Source organism: Typopeltis vanoorti, chromosome 20 (genome assembly GCF_054136105.1).
Source record: "Typopeltis vanoorti isolate ZY-2024b chromosome 20, IOZ_Tvanoo_1.0, whole genome shotgun sequence".
NCBI classification, from domain to species: Eukaryota; Metazoa; Arthropoda; class Arachnida; order Uropygi; family Thelyphonidae; genus Typopeltis; species Typopeltis vanoorti.
In genome coordinates, this window is record NC_143568.1 from 18,168,273 (window position 1) to 18,183,785 (window position 15,513).

At 36.0% G+C, this 15,513-nt stretch overlaps 1 protein-coding gene across 1 annotated transcript in view; it reads right to left on the reverse strand.

Moving 5' to 3' along the window:
• The window catches only part of LOC150095261 (F-box only protein 32), a 357,698-nt gene that overhangs the window by 122,699 nt on the left and 219,486 nt on the right, over window positions 1–15,513 (reverse strand). The window contains exon 5 of the mRNA XM_090409832.1: window positions 1,721–1,814. Coding sequence (XP_090265958.1) covers window positions 1,721–1,814 — 94 coding nt within the window. The remainder of the gene's footprint in view (window positions 1–1,720; window positions 1,815–15,513) is intronic.

Sequence of the window (15,513 nt, forward strand, 5' to 3'; positions counted from 1 at the left end):
TCTCATTCCAATTTATGCCCTAATGGGGTATTGAAGTATTCTGATAATAATCATTCATTTGTACTCAATGAGCTAATTTGCTGATGTATGCCTGCATCATCATTATTACAAATTTATTACTGAACGAAGTTTCGTCGACAATACCACTATAAACAAAGTTCATTTTAGCAAACTATCTATTATAAAATTATTTCCATTAAGTAGAACATAAACATACCATTTATGTTCTACTCTCATATTACCCTTTGTCAACCAAACCTCACTGATGACAATTTTTGAAGATGTGGAACTAACCAATAGAAAAATTCCAACCCTTATTACTGATTCTTCTGACATTAGTAATAAGGGTGGAAAGCACCCCCCCCCCCTCCCCAACTCATAGCTTCACTTTACCTAAGAAAAGTAATTACGTTAGAGGAAAAGCTAGAAGTCATTAAGAGACACGAAAGTGGCGCTAGTAATACAATGATTGTGCGAGACCTGGAATACAGTGAGTCTACAGTTTGGACTATATTAAATTAAATAAGAGCAAACAATACAAAGAACAAGGAAAAGTTGCTACTGCTTCTTTAAGCATGCAGATTACCTGAAATAGAAGCCATTTAATGATCAAGATGGAACATCTTATATCACTCTAGATTGAGGATTGTAACCAAAAAAGAGTACCTCTTATAGTACAAGGAATATTCAGGCAAAAGCTCTCAATATTTTTACATGATTGAAAGAGACCAAATTTCAAGAGGAATGTGAAAGCTTTATTGTGAGTTTAGGATGATCTCACCGTTTTAAAAATCAAGCCAGACTGAAGAAGATGAAAGTCAAGCAGTATTCAGCATCTTTACATAATTTTTTTTTTTTGTAAAAAGTATTGCAATCAAATGTTTAGACAAATAAAAATTTAAGCAACTGATTTTTGTTAATTGATGATTTTATCCTCTAATATAGCTTACGTATTTTTTTTTTCAAATTTATGATAACTGATGGATGAATTATAATTCTTCCTATTGTTTATTGTATTTGCTCAGCACACATTAAACGAGGGTTTCCTGTATTTGAATTTATATTTATCATTTCAATTACTCATTTGAGTAATTGGGAGAACAAAAATAAATGCTAACCGTTAAAAGTTAGCATTTATGTTTGTTTTCTTGACAACCTTTGTTTCATCACATAATATTGTAATTAATTCAACAGTTGCCTGAAAAAAATATTTTGAGGGGTTTTTCAGTAAAAAATTAGACATTTACTTCAGATCAGCATATCTGAAACTAAATTTAAATGGGCTTATGGATATTTTAAGATATGAAAATGAAGTTTGTTCCTTTGGCATTATATAAAGTATACAAAATAACTTAATTTTCTTCTTCAGCTTTTTGTTTTTGATATTAACTTCAATACAGAAACCCAGACACTGAAATGCTTATTCTAATTAAAGTTATTTTATTCTAAAACTTCATTAAACTAAGTTTTCTATTTGTCAAAAAAAAAATAAATAAATAAATAAATAAATAAATAAAAAAAATGTAGATTGTGCATAATCATTTATTTTGTACCTTTAGAAAACATTTGTTTTGTATGAAGCTAGGGGTAAAATGATACACAAGCATCAAGAGAAACATGTTGAATACATGCCTCAATAATTTAGAGTAAATGTGGAACATTTACTCTATATTACTGTTTATATTAACTGAATGTTGTAGTGAACATGTAATTACCATACCTTGCCAGGCAACCTCTTCTAACATTGCAAATAAAACTTTAGTCGCACAGCCACTAAGAGTAGTAAGGTTCTGGGTAATCAACAGGTGTAAAAGCTTTAAAAAAATTAGAAAAATATATTACTTAAGTTGTATAAAAATCTTTATTACAAGTGAATTTTAATGAGATTTTAAAACAGAAAAATGATACATGTGCACTTTTATGTCATTTTCCATCTCCATATCCTTCCCACACAAAAGTACAATCACTTAAAAAGTAAATAACTATTAATATATTAGCTATGCCATATTACTGCACATAGAATACTATTTCTTATATACTGTTTTGCATATTATTCTTCACTAAAAGAATACATACACACATATCAACAGATATATGGAAATAATTCACAAAATTTAGAACAAGGAGCAAAGCTAAGTATGTTAATTTTTACTGAGGATATGTATTAGTCATCACTAACACTATATTTCAACATAAAGATGTATCAAAATTTAGTTGGAGAAAAACAAGAATTTTCATGAAGCTTTCTTAACCCTGTGGAGGTTGCAGTCAAAATAATTGCAGCTTAGGTCACGTGTATCTGAGAGATACATTCATTACTAGTATGTACTAAAATGCGATAAAAAAATACTGAAATATAGTACATGGATGGTTTATTTATTTTCAGTTACAATCTAGAAATTATTGACGAAAGATATATAAAGAATAAAAATTTAGCCAATTGTTGCAATGTAAACAAGCTAGATATAAGAGGCCTAAAAATGCTTACAATTCTGTTTTGTCTATTCGTTTAGCATCTTGAATACTGGTTAGAAATAGAATCAATGTATTTATTTGTATATAATAAGATTAGATCTAAAATATCATCTGTGATAAAGCAATTCCAAGTTTCAAATTCTATCTTGGCATTTTTTTTTTTTTTGCATTTGGCAGAACTAACAGAAGTTGACAAAAAATATTCTGCAGCTGTCTTCTAATTTCTTCTTATTGGATATTTCTTCCATTTTGATTCTTTATCCTTTCCAAGAAAATACTCTTCATGTCTAATTCATCTTCACTTTCTTCACTATAAATATCTTGTTCGAATCTTCTGAAAAGAAATTTCACATAATCATCATCATCTTCTAAATCACTTTCACATGCGACTATCATTCTCATCATCAGACTTGAGTAAGATTCGCTGAATCTCTTCAACATCTGATGGATTATCCAATCGATATACACATATTTTTTCAGACATTTTCAACAGTAAATAAATAAATAAAAAAAAAACTAAACCAATACTGTACTGACATCAGAGTTGGCGGTATCTCTCAGATACAATTTACTGTCAAATATCACACACCTCTACATAACACGTGTTAAATCAAACTGATGGCAAAAAAAGTTGTGGAATATCATTTGCAATATATGCATGCACAGGTAGTCATGACCTTCAAGCTATTATTATTATTACAGGCAACTCCAGGGAGTCCTCAGACTCATCGAGGGAGGCCCTAAACATCATGTTCACACAACTATATGACATTCTCACAGTATCTATCATACCTTGCCTTGAAATAACTCACTGTCATAGCACCATAACAGACTCTGGCAGCTTATTCCACTCATTTATCACTCTAAAAGCAAAGAACCTAGCTCTAACACCCTTGCTAACCACACTCTTGCCCAGCTTCCATAGATGTTGTCCCCTAGTTCTCCCACCACCAGTCCTGATCTCAAAAATATCCTCTAAATTAATCCTATAGAAACCCTTTAGCAATTTAAATGTCTGAATCATATCTCCCCTTTTCTGCCTATCAACCAAATTCTGCAACCCACAAATCTTCAACCTGTTCTCATAAGGTTCATTCCATAGACCTGCTATCATCTTGGTTACTCGCCAATGGATCCTCTCCACCTCCTTCCCATCAAGAAGAAACCTAGGTGACCAAATCTGGGCACAGTAGTCGAGATGAGGTCTTAACAAGGCTCGGTACAGAGGAACAATAACTTGCTTGTCTCTGCTCGTCAAAGTATTTTTCAACAACCAAATGAGTTGATGAGCTGATTTAGCCACTTGTGCAATGTGTCCCCTAAACTTCATCTCCCTATCCACCAACACTCCCAAGTGCCTGGCCTCATCGATCTCCTGGAGTACAGTTCCACCAATGTGGTATACTGCTGCTAATCTTTTCACCCCAAAATGCATAAGCTTACATTTTGTCACATTAAATTGACACCCATTCTCCTTAGCCCAGAACTCCAATCTATCCAAATCATCCTGCAAGATTTTGACATCATCTGCATTCGCTATTGCCCTACCGAACTTTGCATCATCAGCGAACAAATGAACTGTTCCTCTTAGATCCTTCCCTATATCGTTAATGAACAAATTAAACAGCAGTGGTCCAAGAACAGAACTCTGCAGCACACCACCAGTCACAGGCCGTCTTTTGGACTCTACTCCTGAATAAACTACTCTCTGATATCTCTCCATCAACCACCCACCTTTGGTTTTTTTTTTTTTTTTTTACCACACTCATTACCCTTCTGGCCTGCGCTTTATACCGCTCATGTGCCTGCAGGTCACCTTTCTCTTTAAATTCCCTCCACAGTTGTTTCTTTTTTTGCAGCTCAAGCTTAATGGTGTCATTCATCCATTTAACCCCAACTTGTTTTACTATTTGGACCCTAGGTATACAATCGGCCATAACCTCCTGTAAATGCTCTTTGACCACTTCCCATGCTCTATCGACATTCAGCCCTTGCAGTTTTACATGCCATGGCACTGAACCAAGCAATCTCCTAAGTTTGTCATACTTGCCAGCACAGTAATTCCACATATACCCTGTCTTAATCGAATATTCCACACCTTTAGCCACCTCCCAGGTCAAGACCTTATGATCACTCTCAACCAATAGGTGGCAACATGGTCATATTCATTACAGTCAAATTCTCAGATGCTATTACCAGGTCAAGCACTCTCAAACCCCTAGTATTTTCAATTACATGCTGTCTCAGATAGTTATCCCTGAATAATTGAATAAAATCCATTTCCTTCCTCACATGTGTCCTCTCCTCCTTCCAATCAATGTTACCATAGTTGAAATCCCCCATAATAATTACCCTCCTTCCACTCATTTCATCAATTTGTTTATGCATACTATCTCCACCATCTATTCCATCACCTATTCTATAGCAGCACCCAACTGCATATATTGTTTTGCCAGTCTCAATCTCACACCAAATAGCCTCAAATGAGCTCTTTTCACTATCCTGCAATACAACTTCTATTCTCCTTGGATGCAGTTCATCAGCTATCATCAATAACACTCCTCTTCCCCATTTTATTCTCTCTGTCCCTCCTAAACACACTATAACCTACACATTCTATCCCACTAACTATATCATCTTCTGTCAGCCATGTTTCACTAATGCCAATAACCTGTGGCCAGGAAGAGCCAATCAAGGCCAAGAATTCTTCCTTCTTGTTCCTAATACTCCTGGCATTAGTATACATGAAATGCAGTGATCCCTTTGTCCCACCCCTATCTTGATGCATTATTCTAAATGTCCCATTCCCATTTTTTGTCCTTAGTGCTGGCTCAGGTACATTATATACATTTTTACACTCAACTGTCTCACTGATGTCTGCATATCCACTCCCCCCCCATCCTTGGTAGTTCTAGTTTCCCTGGTTCTGCACATCCATTTTCACTTCATTCAGCAACACTTTTTCCAGTCTTCGCACACCAAATCCATTCAAATGCAGGCCATCCATCTTGTATAAGTCCTTTCGCCCATCAAACTCATTCCACACCACACCATCTGCATAACCTGTGCATAATGTCATTTGCGATTATGGCCCTCCTTCTAAACTCCTCTCTGTCATACCGCGGCAACAGACTCACCATTCTAACTCATACCACTCATACCACTCATCTCTCTATGTGGAGAATCTCCCACCTTTGACTAAACGAGGTCAGTTATAGTCATCTCTAATGCACCAAGTTCCTCCCATTGCCTGCATTTTGCGTATATACGTATTTCCCCTTCTCTCACCTGCCACATATACAACCGCCGTGACGCATACATTCCACAAGTTCCACATGCACAAAATCCCGTATTATATCACGCAAAATGGAGTCGTTAAATAGGGGTGGACTTGGTGATACGCCATTTGCAATTTTAGCTGCCACAGCCGCAATTATTCAAAATGGTGGCGAGGAACTATTACAACTAAACGCTAAATATGTATGAAGGAAAATAACTATAGGTATAACTATTCAATATATAAATAAAAGTACAAACAAAATACAAACAAAACATTTAAGTAAAGTAATCCCTCGATTAATGCGTCCTCGATTAGTGCGTTTTCGATTATTGCGTCATTTTTTTTTCGATACCAAAATTCAATTAGTGCCCCACTAAAATTCGATTAGTGCGCCTATATACATCTTAAAAGTAAATGGTACAGATTTTAAAAATTTGCTATTTATGCATTTTTATGGCTAACTATTTCAAAAAATCACTCACTAGAAAGAAATACTTTAGTTACCGATTTAAAATATTTAAAAGTACTTCCATGTGCACTATGCATCCTGTGTTCCAAATTTTTACCTCCAAAAGTTATGTCGTCTGCAGTACGCCCACATATTTGAGACCCTTCGACACTTCTGCGCATGTCAGAAAAAGGAGAATCCATTCCGATAATAGGGTAATCAATCCGTCTTCTGGGATGAGTTGTTTATTATTACACGTCGGAAAATTAACTTCTCTTTTATGATCATTGCAGTTTTTAAAGTGGTAACTATTTTGCTTGTATAACAGTTAGGAAATTTTATCAAAAAAGCACGTGATTTCGCTTGTTGGCGACCAATCTGTACGTCCATCATTTCTTTCTCCCCTTCGATGATAACGTCCAAGAGTTAATTAAATCTCATTATGAAGAATTGAGTGATTCCGATTGGCTAAATTTAGATGCACAACGGGAAGATCCCAAAGAATATGAAGAAAATGTAACTACTGATAGTCAGCCAAAAGAGATTTTACAGAAACAATTTGAAAATATTTTTCGTACAATCGAAGTTTGTAAGCAGCAATGCTTGGAGGCTGACCCCCAATGAAGAGAGAAGCAGTAAAATTTGCAGAGTAGAAGAGGCAATAGGGCCATACCGTCGGTTGTATGAATAAAAATAAACAAAATACCGGCCAAACTACGTTAGCTCAATTCTTTGTTAAGAAGTAGAATAATAAAATTTATATTCTGAATATGTTTTGTTGTCTTTCAGCTTCATGGTTTTCGTTTAACTAGGCCCTGAGACATACCTTAATTCTTTTATAAAAAAATTAAGGTTCAAAATAGAAATTTGAGGAACGAATTATACTTTTTCCCATAGGTTATTATATTCGATTAGTGCGTTTTCGATTAATGCGCCTGTTTTAAAGAACGCAGGGGAAATAATCAAGGGATTACTGTATACTAAATATAAATAAAACTAAATAATGAAAACTTATGTTATCTTCGTTTTCTCTTACACCGTTATGCATCCGATTCCGACCGCGTCTTCTCAGTAATCAAAACATACAATATAGCGACAACAACTAACTCCAAAAACAACCACCGAAGGACACATGTATTACAGAAAAACAACTTAGCACAAATCTCGACAGTAATCACACTTCATCGATTAAAAAGCACTTTTTTCAGGATAGCTCAAATTCCCCGCCACGTTCTCCGGCAATTCTAGCTCTCTCCTCAAAAAATGCTTAGTAAAAGTTCCTCTAGTCGGCAACTAGACTTGAACTCCAAGTCTACCTTTGGGCGGTTTAGCGCTGAGGAGTGCTGACATCACTTCCACTGAGACTAATTCAGAAGCCACTCAAGGAAAGGCTTAGAAAAAATTCTCCAGCTGGCAATGGCAATTAAACTTAGAATGGTCTTTGTTTATTTATTTATTTTAAATAAATAAAAAAATCAGTTAACACCTTTTATTTCCCCTAAAGGGTGTAGGCAAGGCTGTTTTAGCCCCCATCTAACTTTTGGAGACTGAGAGGGAGGTGATTCATTTGAGGCTGTCTGGTGTGAAATAGAGTCCAATTGGATAAAATATGACGGGGGGGCTGAAAAGTTCTGATAAACACCTAAAACAAAATTGATTTTATTTTAGGTGTTTTATTCTCTCCATTTTATTCTCTCTGTCCATCCTAAACACACTATAACCTACACATTCTATCCCACTAACTATATCATCTTCTGTCAGCCATGTTTCACTAATGCCAATAACCTGTGGCCAGGAAGAGCCAACCATGGCCAAAAATTCTTCCTTCTTGTTCCTAATACTCCTGGCATTAGTATACATGAAATGCAGAAGTCCCTTTGTCCCAGCCCTATCGTGATGCATTATTCTAACTATCCCATTTCGATTACTTGTCCTTAGTACTGGCTCGGGTACATTATATACATTCTTACACTCAACTGTCTCACTGATGTCCGCATATCCACTCCACCCCCCTCCTCCTCCTTGGTAGTTTTAGTTGACCTGGTTCTGCACATCCATTTTCATTTTCACTTCATTCAGCAACACTTTTTTCCAGTCTCTGCACACCAAATCCATTCAAATGCAGGCCATCCATCTTGTATAAATCCTTCCGCCCATCAAACTCATTCCACATGTCCACGAATTCCACACCACACCGTCTGCATAACCTGCGCATAAAGTCATTTGCGATTATGGCCCTCCTAAACTCCTCTCTGTCGTACAGCGGTAACAGACTCGCCATACTAACTCTGTCACTCTTTTCTTTCGCTACCTTTAACAATACTTTCAAGTCCTACACACTGAATATGTGTAAGAATATTTATTTAAACAATTTGCATGTAGCTGTCAGATCAGCCACAACCTCCACAGGGTTAAAGAAACTGCTACTACTCTTGATATTAATTATCAAAAAATACTGTTGTATTAAATATTGCTACTGGCAATATTTCATACTAGTTCAAAACACAAGAGAACAGAGAGGGATTTGAAATAGGAACTGGTCACCATTTAGTTTTAAGCATGATAAAATGGGATATCAAATTGAAAAGAAAAGTGGAAGAATGTTTTAAAAATAATCACTCAACCAGCTTTCAGAGGTGAACTGTAGACTGAAATATAATTCAAGAAAAAAGTAAGTCTGAAAACAAGAACCAAAGCTTGGAGATTCAGTAGCAGCCTCTAAAGGAAACTGATTCAGCCCAACAGGCATGTGAAGTTGTCAACAAGGACTGAAAAATTTGAACCTCATGGTAGAGTCTGGTAGTTAAAGATGCTGTCATGAAGCAGAAGAAAGTGCATTACCTCAGTCAGGGCTGCATCTTGTCAACAGCACAATTGCATTACAGCCACATGGTTTGAACTGTATAGTAGAAACCATGCAGTTCGAACTCTGCTAAATTTCTGAATTATTTGTATCTTAGATTGCAAGGAGACAGTGATAGTTTCATCAGCCGTGCATGCATCTATACATGTTTATGTCATACACTGCGATGGATGTACAGATAATACTTTTTTTTTTTTAGCAGTTGTTTTGTCGGTTATTAACAAATCTTGAAGTACAGTCTATTAAATATTAAAATATTTAATTCATGTCTCTTTTGCATTTCTTAAACTCTTTAATATGGACCACTGATTAAAAATGGGATGTTTTCGATTAGTTCATGGTTTTTGTTTCTGCTGTATTTATATTGGATTTGTATGACAATCCTCATCAAATTCCTGACATATTGGGGAGGATGTATACAGGATCTTATGATAGTGCTACATGAAAGTTATATCATTACAAATTTCCTATCAACAATTTTCCTTCAGATTAGCCTGTTATCTTCCAACATTCCAATATTATTGGATCTTATATTTGTCTTCTAAGGCACTTTTTACTGTATCAGTCCTTCAACATCTTGGTCATCCTCTGGATCTTTTTCCTACCATCCTGGCAAAGAACACTTGTTTAGCTAATCTTTCAACTCCCATTCTGTTTAAGTGGCCATACTAGCTGAAATCAGCTCTGCTAACAGATTCCTGAATTCTTGAGTTCTTTCCTAAACAAAAATTCAAACCACTGTGGATATACATGGTCCTAAGAAATTATCAAAAAACTCAAATCTTATGTCAAACCATTCTGGATATACAAGGGTCCTAAGATTCAAACCTAATACACTCTTTTGTCCTATAGTAGACAACAGAGACAGCTCCACCTACTAACTGACCAAAAATTTATCCAAATTGCTTTACTCCCTTATAGGCAATTTTCCCTCATCTATTAAAAACTCTGCACTTTAAAACATTAATAAAAAAATTAACTTTCATAGAGAACAATTTGTACCTTTTGACAGAGACCTTTAACCCTATCAAGCCACATCTCCCTTCTGACATAACCTGCATGTATGGAGAATCTGGATAATTCAGTTATTTCCTATGGAAAGGAAAAAATATACAAACAGTTGGTTTGTATATTTTTTTTTTATTTTGTATATTAAAGAGGGAACCCATAACAGCAGAATGTTATAGGTTCCCTCTGGCTAACTTCTATATGTAATATTTTGAAAACCAAGCACTCAAAACAGTCACACTTAAAACAATAGTTTGGCCTCATGGTCCAGATACGGATATATTTGTCACATTTTAACAGCCAACACCTTAAAATAAACTTCACTATAGAGAAAGAAAGTAACAATTGTCTCTCTTTTTTAGCACTAGTGACTTGACCAGTACCATCAACAGGGTGTAGCATAGAGGCAGCCTGCCTCGGGGCGTGGCTTAATAAGGATGCTCGTTCAGCCATATTGCGATAGGCGCCGTCACTAAGCTAACAATTCCTGTTAGCGCAGCAAGTGTGGAAAGAAGTTTTTCCGAGCTTAATCTGATTAAAAATTATTTGCAAACAGCAATGACCCAAGAAAGATTGGTTGGTCTAGCAACTATATCAACAGAAGAGGACATAGCTTATAATTTAAATTTAGAAGAGCTTATAGTTTTATTGTGCGATATCCCTGTAGAGCAAACATTTAATTAATATTATTATGTAATCGTTTTGCATTAATGTTTCTTTTGTAATAAAAACAAAATAGCAATTGGAGATTTTCTTATATGTTTTGTCTTATAATCCATTAGGGGTGATATTTAATTGTTTGCCTCAGGGCATGATCTAATCTGGTAATGCCCTGGAATTGACTTCCTAATGGTTCGTTATTATTACTATTATAGGACACCTCCAGGGAGTTCAAAGACTCATTGAGGGAGGGCATCTGCTCTACAGCTCTCTGTCTCCACCAACTACAATGAACCACAACTACACCATCTACTGCCCATCACCACTACTAGTATTTTCACAGACAATCACTAACATCCATGCCTACAGTGGGATTCGAACCCACAGCCTTTTGGCTGGAAAAGTGGCTGTCTAACCACTCGGCCAACCAGGCTGGCAATTATCCTTCTCCATTTACAGAAACCCACTCATACAGGAAGGTATTTATATAGCTAATCACACCACCCCTTCCCAACAGTATGGTGACCTAAAAACTCTCACTCATTGAGCCAAGGCTATTTGTTCAAATGACAGCCTTTGAAACTGAGCTCAGTAATCTTGGCAACACCTTTTTCAGTCAATGGCTACAGCCCAAATAAAACAGTATTGCATGCATCCCCCTCATCTTTCCGACACCTAACACACAGGATCACAACAAATCCATTCCTATCTCTTACGTTAAGGGTACATAAGAAAAAATACTTTGCAAATATGATCTTCATGTCACTTCACATTCAGCTAGCTACCTCCATACATTCTTCTAAGGATCAACTGCATACTCTTGAACATCCCAGGTGTATAAAGTTCCTTGTACCTGCAGTTTGGCCTACTGTGGACAGACTGGCAGATCAGTTAACATCTGCCTTGAACAAGAAAATTATATCCGTTAATCATCTGTATTACAAGTTAGGAGCATTCAGAGCATGACAGAGGTTATGCTCTGGATACTCCTGCACACTGGATCAGATGGGAGGAAATCATCTATATTACATAAGAGTCGTTATAGGTCCGAGATAGACATTTTTAAGAATCGGCATCAGCTATGAAGCACTCTAACCTCAACACACATGCCTGCATTAATTTACTAAAGATCTGGGAGACTATCATTTTAAGACCTGATAGCCTGACTTCTCTGAATTAACTTCAGTAGATTATTTGACTCAGAGGGTGCCACGTGAAGACATTTCTGCTGTTAGTTACAATTTAAATTGTTTTCCTCAATCACTACGTTTAATGCTGTGTGTGCCTATCTCAGTTATAGTTGTGCTTTGATGCTGTGAGAAAACCAGCAAAATATTAACAAGTTAAATGAATTCTATATTCTTCCTCTCTTGGTGTGACAATAACGTAAAGCATTATGAAGATTATTTCTTGGCAAGTATAATTTAAACATAAGGAAGGTGGCACAACGTTCTCGATGAAGTTGAAAATGCTTAGAAATGGAGGAAAATAGTACTGTAAAAGGAATTAGAGATGATAAAGGTGACATTCTAAATGTTTGGAGTAACTAATTTGAAAGACTGATTGCTATATGAAATAAGAAGTGACAGGAACAGTGGTAGAATATATACAGGAATGTAATCAGGAGTATATATCAATACAGTTGACTCATTATATATTTGCATTGACCAACAATGCCAGGAAACGCATTCCAAACCCAATGTAATAAACACTAATAACAAACTACCAAAATATCATGACCACAGGCAATAATGCTATTCTGAAGAGTGTACAGTGGATTCTCTTCATCACCATCACATGGAAAGGCAGTGAGTCAATTATATTTGACCAGAAATGCTCAAATATCAGGTTGTCAGTTCAGGATGACCAAGGAAAGCTTTCACAGTACCCAACTATAAAATGAAAATAAAATGAATGTCAGAATTACAGAATAATATCCATATTGAGTGTCCAAGGCTAAATAAATAAAAATGGAAGATTAACTGAGGACAAGCTGAGTTCAAGCCAAAAAGAGGTTGTCAGGATCAGATTTTCACTTTAAGACCAACAGTCGAGAAATCATGGGAATATAATGAAGATGTGCAAGTTTTGTCATCTAAAAAAGGAGTATGACAAGGTGCCAAAAGAAAGCTGTTTGAGCATTTCAATTATATGATGTAAATGGATATTACATTGGGCAAAACATAATTATTGTTCTTTAAGAGATACTGGTGCCATAAGGTTTCTTCAATTCACAGGATAACACAAGGAAAGAAGTGAATAATATTTATTCAATGGTAATATTTCAGCCTGAATATTACAGGTCACCATCAGTAGCAGAGTTATTTAATTACATAGTAGAATGCAAACAATGAATTTAATTGAAACAGTGAGAGTCACATGATGTTATACATAGAATAATGCAAAGTATAACTGAAGAAACATTGTATTATTAGTTATTTACTAATTTAAAAAATTAATGAGATGTGTAATTAGAATACGACTCCCCACATCTTAGATAGTGAAAGGCAGTTGTTCTGATTCAAGTTCAAACAGTTGAGTAAGGCTTTGGTGCTTTCTATTTATAGCGATAAAGGTGGAGTAAGCAAATATCAGTCCATAGGACATTGTGGTCCACATCTATTCCATGTTGTGCAATGCCAGATTTTTTGGATTTCTGAGGTCTGCCTAAGATTCATAAGGAAGGCTCTTTTCCTCTTTATCCCATTGTTGACTGTATAGATTCACCTATTTACTGCATAGCCAAATGTTTATGCATCTTTATTAAAAGCTCAGTGTTAGATCTTGAATGAGGAAATTTCATTAAAATTATTTCATTCAAGATTTAACAAGAATAAAATAACTAAGAGATACTTGTATTATAGTAAGGAAACAAACTGTAAAAAGGGAGCATAAATGAATGTGAAGTACAAAGGAAAAATGAATTTAGTTTGTCTAAATAAGAAATTCCGTTTTGTAAGTTGTAGTGATCAAAATGTATTCTATGTGAAATGTATATCCAGTGTAAATAAAAGTCCAAGGGTCGCATGCTAGCCACCCACTTTAGCATAATGCCTACACGGAAGGTGAATTGAGCTCGCGTTCCCCAAAAAGAGCACTCCTCGAGGAGAAGAGTTATGATGAAACAGCTTAAGGGCACAAGGGAAAGTGCCGTGTGAAGATCTCTGCGGCGAAAAAGAGGGTGCAATGGAGATGGAATAAAAAAGGATTCACACGAGTTTCAAGCTCTCTCGAGTTTTGTTCCTGTTCTCGCTTGGACCCGAGGTTGCTGACCAATAAAAGAAAGTGCTATGATGTTGGGCGGTGAGCTTTCCCCGTGAATGCTTGATGGGTACTGGACGGGCAGTACGCGAGATGTCCACTGTTTTGGGCTGTCGATAGAAGTCCTACTGGAATGAGGCAGCAGAAAGTTATTTCCCAAAAGCGGGAACGCTGACCGTAGTGACCCACAAGAGGTCAAGACGAATGCTAGCATAGCTAAGTGCAGAGAAGGCCTTATCGGATGAACAACATGACCTCCATGTGGACGCAAACTGATGGAAGTGCAGGGTCTTATCCAACAAAAGAAGATGGACCAGGCAGAGATGGTAATCAGACACAGTGATGGTAACGTACAGAACTTTCTTACTCATTTTCCAATAGTATTAGAAGGAAGGGCGAATCAGTTTTTAGTGGAAAGGAGATTATGGACAGATACTTAGGGAACTTTGAATGACTAATATGCTTAGTAATTTGTTGGTGTTTTCATTGGACTGGTTGTCTGAAAAATTGCTCATGTGTTGTGACCAAATTAATGTATGGAGCTAGAATTGTGGATAGAATCCGATTTGAATTTTTGTATTGTGAATGTTATGTGCATTATTGATTCTAGAGCTGATGATTATTTATTAGAATGTTCATTTGTATTCGCCAGTTTGATTTAGTGTTCAATTGATTAAATTCTTGTGTGTATTTGAATCTAATTGTAAGTACTCTAAGATCCTAATAAACATGTTTTGTTAGGACAATCTGAGTGTTGTCTGAGCACGAGACCAACTTACCACTCATAAAATCTGAACCTATGCGTAAGGAATAAGAAAGGGGAATTTCGAACGTTAGAGTCACGACTGCAAGCTAAGAATCTACAGACGCTGTAGAACTTTAGTAAGATAAAATAGGCATTAAGATTCTGGGAAGATCTCTCTGAACAAGGATTCTTCTGTCCTAGGACTCTGACTGGTGCAGCTTTAAAAAACAAATTTGTCAGTGTCTGAAAAGGAGACAGCCCCAGAAAGAAGGTCTAGAGAATTCACTCTTAGTTGGTGGCTAATTTTCACTTTCATAGGGAAATTACAAAAGGGTGATTCGGAGTTTAAAGTTAGAAATTTCTGGAAGGGATAGATCATAGTATAGGGAAGGAAATTACATTAAGAAAAGCAATAAAAATTTTAGAGAAAACAATGCCGTAATACTCAGAATGGTAACTGCTCCTTCATAAAAACTTGATCCAATTTTCTAGATGGTGAAAATTTTTTCCCTCCAACCCACTGATTTAATGGTCAGCTTCGATGCAGGATCACGCTTCACTAACAAACCTCCAGAAGATACATTACGTCTGCATTTCCAAGCTATCCTCAGAATATAGTGAAATTATTCGACTTTGTTATTCATTCTAGATATTTTCTTTGTCAAAAGAAGTTTTACAGTCAAGTTGAGGGAACTGACATGGGAAGTCCACTCTGTTCCACTCTCAACTTTTATTTCAAAGATTATTATTATTTCTTATTAATACTAGACCTC